General features: G+C 24.7%; 2 protein-coding genes across 2 annotated transcripts; both read left to right on the forward strand.

The window, feature by feature from the left end:
* Window positions 1–642: 642 nt before the first annotated feature.
* OCT59_009746 (uncharacterized protein) lies at window positions 643–3,199 on the forward strand (the record flags this gene model as incomplete). The annotated part of the gene is made up of 10 exons (XM_066132565.1): window positions 643–679; window positions 761–781; window positions 872–923; window positions 1,009–1,303; window positions 1,397–1,479; window positions 1,609–1,706; window positions 1,772–1,831; window positions 1,924–2,407; window positions 2,479–2,579; window positions 2,673–3,199. The coding sequence occupies 10 exons, from the start codon at window positions 643–645 to the stop codon at window positions 3,092–3,094; spliced, it is 1,653 nt and encodes a 550-aa protein (XP_066000199.1). The 3' UTR covers window positions 3,095–3,199.
* Window positions 3,200–10,082: 6,883 nt separating this feature from the next.
* OCT59_009747 (uncharacterized protein) lies at window positions 10,083–12,916 on the forward strand (the record flags this gene model as incomplete). The annotated part of the gene is made up of 5 exons (XM_025310288.2): window positions 10,083–10,614; window positions 10,701–11,092; window positions 11,174–11,354; window positions 11,430–11,492; window positions 11,574–12,916. The coding sequence occupies 5 exons, from the start codon at window positions 10,083–10,085 to the stop codon at window positions 12,668–12,670; spliced, it is 2,265 nt and encodes a 754-aa protein (XP_025183850.1). The 3' UTR covers window positions 12,671–12,916.
* Window positions 12,917–15,582: the final 2,666 nt, after the last annotated feature.

Genomic DNA, 15,582 nt, shown 5'->3' on the forward strand with positions numbered 1-15,582 from the left:
TATTTAAAAAATGATAAATTTTCAAAACAACTTCTTAGAAAAATGAACAAGAGTAAAATGAAAATTGTTATCGATATGAAATGCAAATAATCAATATAAGTTATGGTGTATAACCTGTATCGGCACGACAATCTACTATATCTGTGATTATCTGTGAAAATCTACATAATTCGTTACTAGATGGGTTAGATGGGTACGGCACTGGAAGCCACGCGGCTTTTGCTGTATAATCGGGGCTTTTCGTGGCTCTGTCGATGGCTTCTAACCCCGGAAGTGTGCTCAATTGGTTACCTCATAAAAATCTTGATTTCGGGAATCAGTATAACGATTTCTTAGGTTTCTTATTGAAGAACGCATTTTGTTTTTGTTTACTCATATTTATAATTCCTTTTCAACTAAATTTTTTTTTTTGCTCTTTGATTTAAATTAAGAATAAAAGGATTAAACAACAATCTACTCAATTTAATCAGTTAAATTAAAATTACAAAATCATACAGAGTTGTTCTCAGAGTACTCTTTTGATTCATCTTATTCGTTGTTGCACAACTTCAAGCGTATAAAATAAAATATAATTGAAATTTTTTAATTACTAAATACCTCGTTTCTACTGCTTTAGAAAAGGAATTATTGAATTTTTTAATCATGAGTCTCAAAGATTTTCGTGTTGTAGTCGCTATAGGTATTCTTTGATCGACTTCTTTTCTTTAGTTTTTCAATATGGACCTAATTAATATCTTTTTCTCAATCCAATATTTTGAAGACTTTGGAACTACATACTCAGGTAAAAAAAAAAAATTTAATAAAATATAAAATATGTAACATTAATTATTTAATTTTTTAATACAAACCCTTCACTGTATATTATATTTAGGATTCGCTTATGCAAATCAAATAAACCCGGATATCACAGTTAACGAATTATGGTAAATGGGATTATCTTTTCCGTAGTATTATTAAAAAACGAAATTATTTTTTTACCCTTTTTATGCATTTTTTATTCTCTATTAGGCCTGGACAATTTAAAACAAGATTAACTATGCATAAAACAAATACAGTTCTTCAATATAATACAACGTCATCGGATCCAAAAAAATGGACAGTAAATTATTGGGGATTTCCAGCGTTAGCTCAAGAACCAACAAAAAGATCTCGTCATCAATCCTCGGAGACTAATAATACTTTACCTGTTGAATTATTCAAATTACTTCTAGCCGATAATCTTAGAAATTATGAAAAACCTTATCTTCCTAATGGTCTTGATTATGAAAAAGCAATTTCTGATTATTTTTCTCAGATGAAATCTGTAAATATTAGAAACAATTAAATTATACTTTCTTTCTTTTTTTCTTTTTTTTTTGAAGAAATTGATTAGAAACTGCATCATTTTTTTTTATAGTTAATTGAAGAGGTTTTGAACAAGCGATGGCCTGGTATTAAATTTACTCAAGTTCGATTCGTCTTCACCGTACCAGCTGAATGGTAACTATTCGTTTTACTCCATATAATTTTTACACCACCTTATCAGTGCCCCACTTTTAGAGAATTCCGTTTTGTTGGCCGAATAGTCACATGATTATTTCTTTATTTTTAAAAATTAAATTTTTGTAGGAGACCTCATACTATTGGTATTCTTCAAGATTGTATTCATAAAGCCGGATTTACTGAAACAAAACACTTAAATAATAATTTAGAATTTACGACTGAACGTAGGTGAAAAGAGTCAATTATTTAATCTCGAAATAGGTTCTTAAAACATTTCTTTAAATTATAGCGGAAGCCGCAGCAATTTACGCCATGGGAAAACTTGGGGAACATAGGATCCAAGAGGGATGTAAGCAAAACATATTTATTTGTCTTATTTATTTATAAATAATAAGTGATAATATAATAAAATATATTCCATTAATACATTGTCTATATTAGCCTCATTTATGGTCGTCGATTGTGGCGGTGGTACAGTCGATTTGACAACACGAACGTTGTTACCTAATAATAAATTAAGTGAAATTACGGAACGTACGGGCGGTCTATGTGGAAGTACATATATTGATAGAGAATTTGCTAGATTTCTCGAAAAGAAATTAGGATTCGCAGCTGTGGATAAATTCAGAAGGGAAAATTATGGACAATACCAATCTTTAATCCATCATTTCTTTTGTCCAAGAATAAAATTTGAATTTATTGATGAAAAAGATGTTTTTCGTAACATCGATTTGGATATTGAAAGAACATGTCCAGCATTAATTGAATATATCAATAAAGAAATAAGGGATGCAATAGAAGATGATGATTGGTTGATCGAAATTAAATATGAAGATGTTTTGACTATGTTTGAACCTGTTGTTGAGAAGATTTTAAATTTAATTAGAGATCAATTGGCTTCTTCTAAACAAAGATGTTCTACAATGTTTTTGGTTGGTGGATTCGCTGAAAGTCCATATTTAGTTAAAAAAATAAGAGATACTTTTGTATCGGTAGTGCCTATAATTACTGTCCCACAAAATCCGATCACAGCTGTGCTGTCATGTATGGACTTAACAAAGCAGCAGTTGCCACTCGCGTTCTCACCATGAATTATGGTAACGTATCAAAAACAAATTATTTCTTTAAAAAAAAAAAGTATCTGTTAAAAAAATATTCAACTTTTTTAATTATTTTGTGCTGATTAAAAGGAGTCCGAGTTTATCCTTTGTGGCGCGCTGGAGTTGACCCAAAGAAAAGAAAAACTTCCGACGGACGTATTTACAAATTCAGCTGTATAGCAACTCGAGGTAGAGAAGTTACACCAGATGAACCATGTTCAGGAACATATTATCCAATTTATCCAGATCAAACTTCTATTTTGTTTGATGTTTATGTTACATCTAGAAAGAATGCAAGATTTTGTGATGAAGAAGGTATGCGTAAAATTGGAGATTTAGAAATTGATATACCGGATATAGAAGGTGGTACTGATAGACCTGTAGAATTTAGTTTAATGTTTGGAGAGCTATTAATTACTGCTACTGCTAGAAATATGAAGAATCATAAAATTTATTCAGCTAAATTCGATTATGTTAAAAATAGCTCTTATTTTGAAGCTACGGAAATTTAAGGGTATGTATTTATATTGTCATTGTATAATATGTGATGTCAGACGTCATTATACATCATTATTTATTGTTGTGTCAATAAAGTAGAGCATTTTCTATTATCAACATTTTTTTTTTCTTTTTATTTCGCAACTATTGTATTTATTTAAATATTGGACTTATCTATGTCCACAGTGCAATGTTACATCATTGTACAACTACTGCTGTATATAACTAAAAAAAAATTCCCATATAAATAATTTGTATTATATAATATGAAACGCATGATGTATCTACGCCTGATCCATTTCGTATTTATTATAGGATGAAAGATTACGTTTTTTTTTAAAAAAAAGATATATAAAGGGTCAATCCAAATTATTTCAAAAAAGAATTTTCTTTCATCGAATTAAAAATGGGAAATAAAAAATTCAGCTTCTCAATATCAAATTGAATCATGCATACTTGGATTTTTGTGACTAATCCAATTCCGGCTAATGAAATTTTTGATCAGATATTTTGTTTTAAAGTAGGATCAATTTTTGAAGATTAAAAGTTAATTCATTTTTTATACGATATTACATAATATGCTTATATAATTATTGCTTTATTAATTTAGAAAAAATTTCAACTGTATGTTAATAAGTGACCAGTATTTTAAATTTTCTTTGAAGATTGTGTAAGTTAGAAAAAAATTAAATTATAATATACGTTTTGATAAATATGCGTTACGTTGGAAGAATAATTTATTATTTGGAAATAATAAAAATTGGATTAAGAAAAAGTGTACAATTAGATATAAGGTAGATATGTTGGACTCGACACAATCAGAAGATATATTTCATAATAATGTATTATGGGAGATTTATATTTATTACAATTAAATATAAAACGTAAACTTTTAATTCAATCAAAGACGTTTACGTCGAATAATGACACATATGAAAGAGCGTGCAAAATAAAAATTTTATTTAAGAACTTCCAACGTACGAAACTTTGTTCGGGCATCAAGTAATCATATTTGGAAATGTGAAAGAATGAATATACTGAAATTGAAGTAATTATTTACAATGATTGAATTAGAAGATCATTACGAGAAAACTGATTTGGAGCACTCTTGACAATTAATGATTCTTTCTTTTATATTTTACAAGTGCCTTCCAAAATTTTAATTTTAACAAGGAGAAAAAAGTTACAAAATTAAAACGTGGATTATATAATCGCAAATTAGATACGTATAGAGAAAATTTGATAGGAACATGTATATAACAAATAGACAGGAATTTTAATTTAGGTTTTTTTCAAGGTTCAAAATAGTAGTTTTTGATATTATGGCTACAACAATATTTAATATTGTGTTAGTTGAATAGTTTAAAGCATCTTATAAAATTCTTAGAAATAAATTCATAAGAAATACGATCCTTTTTTGTATGATGTATAATTATATATAAATATTGAGTATATTATTTAATAAACATGTATTGCCACTTACTCCAGCAGTAATATAAATGTTGACAAACTAACTCTGATAAATGATCATTTTTCTAGTTTTAATTCTGAAGAAACTCAGACACGTGATCATTTTTCTGAAAATTTTTTATGGGCTCTTTTAGTCCTTTGACCGGATTTAAGTTTTTATCCATAGAATAATGTGTAGATCCTTCCTTTTTGGATAATGTCATGCTGCATCACGTAATTCTGGCCCTGAAGAGATGCTTAGTGGCGCAAATTTTTGTGACAAAGTGACAAATCAGTTAGAGCTAATAATAAATGAATGCCGACCTTTTGTTTTACCGAATATTTCTTTTACTTATTTATTATTACAGTATCTAACAAAATTTACAAATAACTTGACTAATCAATATTAAATAAACCTGAAGTTAGATTATTCTGTTTGGTAGTTCTTCGATGTACGTGGAAATTGCATATTTTCCCTTTGATATGATTCAAAACAGTTATTATTATAAAAATTTTGTTTCTATGCATATGTCTTTTATCATGCTATTTGATTATTGCTATTTTTTTTTAACTTACTAACTAATTTTTATACATGATAGCAAAGCAGATGAAATTAAAATATTGCATTTGTAAACCAGTATTATATAATATACAGTATTTTATTAATGATTTAATTATTTTTTGATTATTATGTCACGAACTGATTGAGCTAAATATTATATCTGTGTTCAAGTGTTGAATACATATGAAAGATTATAATTTCAGAATTATCTGCACATGAAAGTTACAAACTAAAAATTAATTTTCCTCATTAACCGAGTTACTGCAACTTTTTTTTTGCTAAATTGTCTTATTTTAATAGCGAAAAAATTTACCGTAAAAGTACACTTGCTATTGTTAATTTTAAAAAATCTTTTGTAATAATATTTTTGTAAGTATTAACAAAAACTATTAATATTTATTATCGAAAATGTTGAATTTACCAAAATAAGTACATTCTTAAAATTATTAATTTAATTTGTTAAATGAAGTATAATTAATTCATCATTTATTATATAAATTGTTTTCTTTGTTATTTAAAAAAAAAAGTACAAATATATTTAAATTTTAAAACAAAATATCTGAAAAATTACTAATCTTAAAATTCTAATATTTCAAAATTATAAATACTTGATTTACAATTTGAATATTGACCTAAATGAAGTATTCCAGCAACTCTCAGTTTCCTTACTTTTGACTCTTCGGAATGGACTTTTTTGCTCAGGCATAAAAGCATATCGTGCATAGCTTTTCCTAGTTTGTATCCATCAGCAAGCAATTTGGTTTTTTAGAATTTCTTAACCACTTCAACTGCCTCGTACTCCCCGTACTCCATATTACCAACATACATTTGAAATATCCATCTATTCGATATCTCATCTTTTTATGTCCAACTTTAGCTTTAAACCTAGCTTATTGTTGTATATATTTCAATACATACAACACCAGAAAGATTTGTGATTCACTTTACAAGTGTTTTTATTAATATTAATAATGATTATATATTAATAATTAATTATTCCACTATGAATTAACATTATTTACTACATTTTTAAGTGGTAATTTCTCTGATTTTTAAAATTATTATTTCTTGCTAAATATGCTAAATACATTTAATAACTCTAAGGAACAGATAAATTATTTTATATATATAAAAATGCCTAAAGAAAAAACAATTTATTATGTTTGAAAAATATATAATTATGACCTTATCAATCTACTTCATTCATTTACTGTTCATTCACATAAAAAAGGTATACAATGTAAAAATTCTTGATATACAGTAAAATCTATATAACTAAAAAAAATTTGTCATATTGAGATTACAATCTTTTATAAATAATTTTAAATTGAATAACATAATATGCACCTGCATTAGTTTTTGGTTAATAAATTAAAGACTCAGTAAGTTTTACTAATACTAACAAGTAATACAATAGTATAAATAATTATAAAAATAATTATAAAAATAGTATTATTTAATAAATATCATATAAAAAATCTTTTTGGGATGACTTTTTTTACCAATAACAGATTGCATGACCTTTTTATGTTTTTTATTTTATTTTATTCTTTTTATAATGCCTTTTTATTTCTTTTTATTTTCTTTCTTTATTTTTATATATTTTAATAATGATATTAGCTATAAATTTTTAATTATAAATAAATAAATAAAAAATTTAAGCTGTGAGAATATCGTCTAGAGCATTGTAATGAATATATTCTATTATCATATATAGTACTTATTTAGACTCATTGGTCCTGTAGGTTACTTACTACTATAATAAACTAATAAACCAATTAAAATATTAGTTTAATATAATGAAAATAAGACTATTAATAAAATTATTACTGCCATAAGAGTATGTTAGCGTAGTTTGATATATTTATCAACAGGTTCAATGCATCTAAAGAAAAGGCCTTTATACTTGTATAAAATATAAAGAAAAAACTGTAATATAATTTGATTGTATGGTATTATTATACAATTAATGATCGTTTGTTTCTATTTAATTATTATTTGTTAAGAATTTAAATATCTTATAAATGTATATCATAATAAAAAAAAATAATTAATAAAAAAAATATAAAAAATAATAATAATAAAAAAAATAATAAATAATAAAAAATTAATGTCGGGGTAGACGATATCTCATATTGTTTTGTCTCCTACAATGGCGATTCTAGTTTAAAAAATTTTTGCTATATTTATAGTATTATATCTTGTTATTTGTAATTTTAGTTGTTAATTTTTTTTTAAAATTATTCCTAATCAATTAGTTTTCCGCTCTCATTTCTTGAAGCTATAGTTAATTGATTAGCATAGCAAGTTTAAAAATAATAAAGTTATTTAATTATTGTAATTAATTTCTATTTTTAATTATATACCAAATGTAAAATCAGTTAATAAAAATTTTAATTTGAAATATTTCAAATAGTGAATAATTAAAGTATACGAGATCTTTCTTGCATTTTCATGTCATAAAATGATGATTCATTTTTCTTATGGCTCTTTCTGATAACAGCTTTATGAATGAATTTTTATAATCAATCATTATTGTATTTTATATATAAAATCTTGATTGCAACCATAAAATAAATGAAGAATTTTTTGAGAAAATAATGGTAATATAATTTATCATGGTGTTATGTATTCCTTCAAAAATATTATTATAAATGATATAAAATAATAAAAATCTGTCTTCAGTATATCTTTGGAGATTTTTTTTACCAATATGAAGTATTTATCGTAAATTACGATTTGATTCAACTTATTAGGATTATTTTGTACTACCCTATGCCAGTTTAACGTTAAATAAGAGAGAGTATTTTGTATATGTTTTTTTTGAATATTTTCAGTTGTATTAACTAAAGTTATAGTTAAAAGAAAGTAAATATCCTAAAACTTTTGAAACTCCTTTCTTCATATCAACTTAAGTTGGAAGGAGTTCAAATATTGGTTCCTATTTATATTATACTGATATATATTATTATGTTATAAATATAGAATAATATTTTGTTATATTTAGGTAATTTTATTATAATCTTTATACGGTTAAATTAAAGTTCAAAAAAAAAAAAATCTTCAATTTTGTATACAAGTCTTAAAACGAATAACAATAAAAAAAAAATTCATTATGAAAATTTTATTTACAATATTCTCATTACAAATTTTAATACGGCATGTAATAAATTTGTTGACTCCAAAGTTAATATAATCACGCGAATCTTATTTGAGGTATTATAGTAAATAAATAGTAATATCTTACTAAACTAGTATTGGCCATGTGAAAATAATTTCAGCTTTTGCTACCATTGTAATCCGAATTATTTTTATTGAAAAAAAAATCATTATCCTTTATTGTTTTACTTTTTGAACATCAATATTTTAAGCTGTATATGTTCCATAATCATAATTATTTCGTATTGTTATTCATAGATGTTAAAGCAGAATTCCTATTTCATCATGAGTCAAACATTAGAAGTAGTAATCTAAGAATGATGTTCAGACTTCAGACAATCCAGGTACAATATGAAATTGATTAAAAAGAATTTCATTAGTTATTATTGGGAAGTGGATGAGAAGGTTTATATTATAATTCAAGAATTGTTCATAAATTTTGATTTTACTATTATTGTGATGTTGGTATTACCTGTTAAAGTTTACAATCGATTAAGTGAAGCGTCATTACATACTAAAAATGGTTACACTGTTTATTCAGGCGCTTAATTAGTCAAATCCTTCGATTTATTCCATTTCAAAGATTTTACTTGTTTTCTACTTGCTTTCTTATATATTTATATACAAATAATATATTAATATATCAATGTGATAAAAGTATATAAAATAGTGGTTATTCTAGTATTTTGCTGCTTCTATTAAATCTTTAGTATATATCGATATGATTCGATAAAGTATTTCAATATGATTACAAACATGTAAAAGTATTATAATCAATTCATCTAGGAATTCTAACTAATTAAAATAATTATATAATTTGAACATATAAGGAAATTAATGAGATACATAATTAAAATTTTGTTAACTGATTTGTGTTAATAATAATTTTGTTCACATGATAATGTTGTGCCCCAAATCTCAATATGCCCCAAATTGACGATAATCATCGATGATTACTATATGTGAAAAGTGATGCTTTGAAAATTCTTGAGGCATTATAAAGATGGGCCGATAATTTAGGCCGATCGTTGATTTGGGGCAATCGTCAACTTGGGGCACAACAATAATGTCTTAAAGTAGTTTAATATACTATACATATGTACGTTTCTTAACTTCTTTTTGTTCAACAATCTTTAGTTTATTATTTTTCTTTTAATCTGACCGTATACTTCAAAAGGATAATTCCAAAATAAAAATAAAACTTTTTTTGATATAATATAAATTGTGCAGCTTATACTCACGTTCACATGATCAAATGATTTGTTTAGCGAAACGAAGAACTATAGAATTTCCAGATATGGTTACGTCATATCAGTAAATAAACTAAACTTTTTAACTTTTATATACTGCTCTCTATTTCTTAGTTATTAAAAATAAACTATAATAAATCTAATAAAATCACCTTTAAATAATTATTTTATTTCTTTTTAAAAAAATATATATATATAGATATATGTAGATATATTAGCAAAATTCAATAGTTTTTAAATTAATTTCACGCATAACCGTTTAATCAAAATGTGTAAATAATCGATAATTAAAATTTTTAAAGTCTCAATTTTTATGGTTTAATTATGTAATATAATAATAATCAAAATTATCACTAGATTACTATATATCTCAAGTAAAATATTTCCGACAATATTTATTATATATAGCCGATCGACCCGATCGTTGATTCGTTGATCGTTGTCTACAATGGCGCAGAAAAATTTCACATGATGTGCGGCGCGTGCAACAATTACAACATGTGTGACGTGCAACAATGCAATATCCCTTAAAATACGAAATTAATTTAATTAAAAAAAAAAAAAAAAAAAAAAAAAAATTCCATGGCTAATGAACGTTCAAAAGATAAGTCTCATGAAGTTGTTGAAAAACTTGGAATTGGTTTTAATAAATTAAATAATAAATTCGTTAATTTATTAGAAGAAAATCAAAAGATTAAACAACAATATAAAAATCATGAAGAAAAAATTCAAGAAATTTTACGTACTAATTCTGAACTAAATGAAAAAAATAAAGAATTCTTACGTACTATTTCAGAATTAAATGAAAAACATCAAGAAATTTTACGTACAAATTCTAATTTAATTGAAGAAAATAAAGAATTCACACGAATTAATTCTGAGTTAAAAAGTCAACTTCAAAAAAAAGATATACAATTTGAAAAACTTCAACAACATACTTCAAATTTAGAAAAACAAAGAAATGAAGAATCACAACAAATACAACAACTTGAAATGATGAAAGAAACTTTAGAGAAGAATTTAGAAGTATTGAAATTAGATGAAATTGATGAGAATATTATTAAAGCTCTTAAAGAAAATAATAAAGATTTTTCGTCAAATTTTTTCAATAAAGGTATGTAGAAGTTGTAGTTGGATTTTTTAAAAACCTTAATATTATCAAATAAAATAATGTAATAATGATTTTTTTTTGCTTTATAGGTTTAGAAAAAGATACAGAAAAACCTAAGCTTTATTCTGATATCAGAATTGTGGTTGGGTTAGACTTTGGTGTAAAGTACTCAGGATTCTCTTATTGCCATGTTGCTAATAAACAAAATATAACTTCAAATACTACATGGAATGGGCAAATGGGCTATTTAAAAACCAATACAGTTCTTCAATATGATGATGAATATAATAATGTGTTATTATGGGGTGCTCCAGCTTTGGCTAAAAAACCGAATCGCCGAACCAAAAGTCAAAATAATGAAAGAAATAATCCTGTTGAATTATTCGCATTATATTTGAGCAGCCTAGATGAAAGCTCTAAACCAAAACTTCCGGTTGATTATAAAAAGGCTATTACTGATTATCTCAGAGAAATCGGCAAGGTACAATATTTTCTTATAATATTATTTTATTGTTAATTAAGGTTTTTTTTTATTTACATGAGAATTGTTTTTTTTTTCAAGGTAATTAAAGAAACTGTTGCAAGGTGTTGGCCAAATGTTGATTACTTTAAGAATACACTTTTATTCATTACCGTTCCTGCAGAAATTTCTGAAAAGTCGAAAACAATTATGAGAACATGTGCATATAATGCAAGTTTGATCAAAGAAGAATATTCAACAAATTTGCAAATCATTACAGAACGTAAGAATCTTCACAATTAATTTAAAATGATGGTTTTTTCTTTTTATATTTCTAAATTTGTTCTTCTATATAAAGCCGAGGCTGCTGTAATGTATTGTATGAAAAATCGTGAAAACCAAGTTTTTGCACAATCAAATAGTATGTTAAATTTTTTTTCTTTCTTTTTTTTTTGTTGGTAGGTAAATCTAATTACTTATTTATTTATAATTTATATATCAGCTAATATTATGATAGTTGACTGTGGTGATGATGTAGTGAATTTGACGACCCATAATTTTATAAATAATCACTTTGGAGAAATAACTAATAAAGCCAAAGATTCTTGTGGAAGTTCTTTCATTAATGCTGAGTTGATTAAATATTTACGAAAAAGACTTGGAGACAAACCTATGAATTTGTTTAGAGATAATGATTATGGACAAATGCAATATTTGATACAACAATTTTGTAGAATTTGCAAATTTCCTTTTACAGGAGATGATCCAGATTTTATATATAAATTGGATATTAAGCATACAGCTCCAGTATTATTACAATATATTACTAATGGAAAAATCAAAAATACCTTAGAGGAAGATGATTGGATAATTGAAATTGATTTTAAAACAATTAAATCAATCTTTGATCCTGTTATTCAGAAAATTCTTCATTTAATAAAAGCTCAATTAAATAATACTCATGAAACTTGTTCCGCAATGTTCTTAGTTGGAAGCCTTAGTGAATCAAAATATTTACAAAAAAGAATTAAAGAAGAGTTTAATCATCAAGTTAATAATATTTCAGTTCCCGCTCAACCTATAGCAGCAGTTTCACGTGGAGCTGTGATTTATGGATTAGAATCTATAAATTCAAACGGGACGAATAATTTAGAAAATAAAGATAGTATTATTCCTTCCAGGGTTCTTAAATTTACTTATGGAATTGGATTATGCTTGGATTGGAAAGAAGGTGTTGACCCTCCATCAAGAAAAACCTCTAATGGAAAAGTTTTTAAATTTAGTCCTTTGGTAAGGAGAGGAGCAGTAGTAGAAGTAGATCAAGTATTTAGCTCAAGTAACCATAGGCCATCTCTCCCAGATCAAATAGCAATGAACTTTAAGTTATATAGAACTTCCGAATTTAATGCAGAATATTGTGATGAGCCTGGAATGGAACTATTAGGGGAACTATATATTGACCTTCCAGATGTTCACTTAGGTTGTGATAGAGTTGTTACTCTTGGACTTTCTTTTGATCAAACGGTAATTTCAGTATTTGCAATATATGAGGTCACTGGTAAAAAATATATAATTAAACTTTTATGTAGTGAATATTGAAGTTCAAAACATTAAATTCAAATTTTGTATTTAAATAAAATCTTTAATTTAATAAATTAGTCATTATATATAATAATTTTATAAGTAAATTCCATGATAAAATGCGAATTTTATATTTGAAAATGCAGAATAAATAATTATAAAATTTCGAGATCAACAAAAAAATATATGTATATAATGCAATTATCAAATAAAATGGTTTCTTTAAAGTTTTGATATTTATTGATGTAATTTTTAAAAAAACGATTACAAAGCTTATAATAAACTTTGGATTATTTATAAGGCATTATCTATAAATAGAGATACTGTAAACTATTTAATAAATGAATAATGTAACTATTCTAAATTATATTTTTTACTACCAAATGACAACTTTTATACTAAGCACAAAACAATTTAATTGCTATAAACTCATCAACTTGTTTGATCATGGTTCATTTTTTGTCTGAAAGATAGTAATCATCTCTTTATTGTTTATGCAATGCTCTAAGCCACTCTTTTAATTGTACATATGAAGGATTGTAATGTGTTTGCAATGATCTTAAAAGATCAGGTACAAGTTTATGCCGAATTTTCTTTTTATTTCACAATTTCTGATTCTTTAATTTCCTCTAATAATCTTATAATGAATAATTCCAGAGCCCAAACTTGTTCTGGACTATTAAGTGTATAACTCATTTTTTATTATTTTGAATAAACTAAATAATTGAAGTTAATTTTTCATAAAATTATAATAGATATACAGTACATTACCAGTTACAGCATAATAATAATGTAAGATCATTGGTGTTAAAATCCTTTAATACTATTTAATACTTTAATTAACTATATATTTATTTATGTTTATTTTTTTAATTAAATATAATATTATTATATTTTACAATATTCCTTTTTTAAAAATCCTTTTTATATATGCTATTAAAGAAAACAATTATATTACTAATGTTTTCACATATAATAATTAATAAAATGGAATTAGTTATATAATATAGTATTATAAAAAAGAAACATGGATGAACACCCATGCATCTTCTTGTAATAAAAAAAAATAAAATCATTAGGATGATATTAAAAAATAGTCATACTACAAATTTTTCTTAATTTTAATAATAAAAAAAATTAACTAATAAGTTCCTTTCTCTTTCAAATACTTTCCAAAGGTGTAAGTATAATAAATATATAGCTGAAATGTATTCTATTGTTAATTTTCAAGTTTAAAATCTAAGATATTTTCAACTACTTTTTAATTCAATCTATTATAAATTGTTTATTTAAATGCTTTTGTATGTGATAATACTGTAATTATAATGAACAAGTATGTGATGATAAATTTTAACTGCTAGTATGCATCCAGTATTTCTTTACTTTTATATTGTTATATTAATAAACTAAACCTATATTTATATACAAAATGTCAATTATTTTTAATATAAAAATTTGATATTAAATACTTTTTACTATTTATTATTATTTTACCATAATGGAATTGTTAGGAAAGAATTTTTATAAACAAAATAGAGCCATTATCATTGCTGAGTTTCGTTGGATTACAATTTGGATAGCTCCATTAATGTGGATTACCTTGGAAGTTGATGTGTACCAAGATGACTCATTTATATTATATCAGATCTTACAAAGCAATGATATATTAAAGATTTTACCAACTTTCTAGTATGCTTTGCTGTGAATTCCATAAAGATATATACGTTTAGATTATTATTTCTTAAGTACAATAAAACATGTCCTAATTTTTTTTTCACCCTGATTCTTTCTTTAAATAGATAATATAGTTGAGAGAAACTTTTTGTATATAAATCAACTATCATGTTTAGTTAGAAAATCCTTTTTGATCTTTACTGGATGGTGACCTATTAAATTTCAATATAAACTAGGAAATAAAATATTTACCATATATTTATTACTGCTAAATGGGTACAACTTATGCTTTATAACAATTAATCTCAAGTTCTTGATTTATTATTAAATATAACATTTGCATTCTTTTTCAATCTCATACAAAGAGTAAGAAATTTGATTTATTTAAATCTATTTCCATTATTTCAAGTTATACGGGTAGTGAAGTAATTCATCTTCTGTAAACAGTAATTAAATATATATAGTTAAAATGTTTTTAAAAACAAAAAAATATAATGTTGAAAAGGTTCAAAAAAAAATAATAAATAAAAAAGTTTTTCTTTTAAAAAATAAAATATTTTTTGAAAAAGCAGTTTTATGGGAAAAAATATGAGTATAATTTATAAATAATGTTATTTTTAGGGGTAGGAGTCAGGCTTTCCATTTCTAGTAATTAATAACATACTTAATTTTGACTAAACATAATTTTAAATTTCCTAAAATGGATAATAATCCTCCTGAACATTTAGTTCACTCATAAAATATCATATATGGATAATAACCATCTTAATGGACCAATTTAATCAACAATCAACTAAATTTCTTGTTATCCAGAAAAATTATTAAAGTGAATAAATTTCTGCCTTTCATCAATAAATTTGGTTGACAATATCCTGCATTATATATACTGTTTGGGTGAAAAACTATAGAAAGTAAAACTCCTGTTGCAAAATTTACAAGCATATTATAGAAGGAATAGAGTATGAGAAAACATGATACTTTAAAAAGTGTTTCATTTGTTATTAATAGATAGTTGTACCATTCACTCACATTTAATTATTTCAAATACAATATTTTGGGAATCTATTTCTATCATCACCTATATTATTACACCAATACTGTAACATTTTAATTGCTCATATTCATTACTATTTTACAATTTCAAATTTATATGACATACTGTAAATTTAGAAAAGCAACCATGACATAAAATAAAAAGAAGAAAAATGTATTTTTACAAATTTACAAAGAAACTTATTCTGTAAGAAAGATCTTTA

Source organism: Rhizophagus irregularis, chromosome 18 (genome assembly GCF_026210795.1).
Source record: "Rhizophagus irregularis chromosome 18, complete sequence".
Lineage (NCBI taxonomy): Eukaryota > Fungi > Glomeromycota > Glomeromycetes > Glomerales > Glomeraceae > Rhizophagus > Rhizophagus irregularis.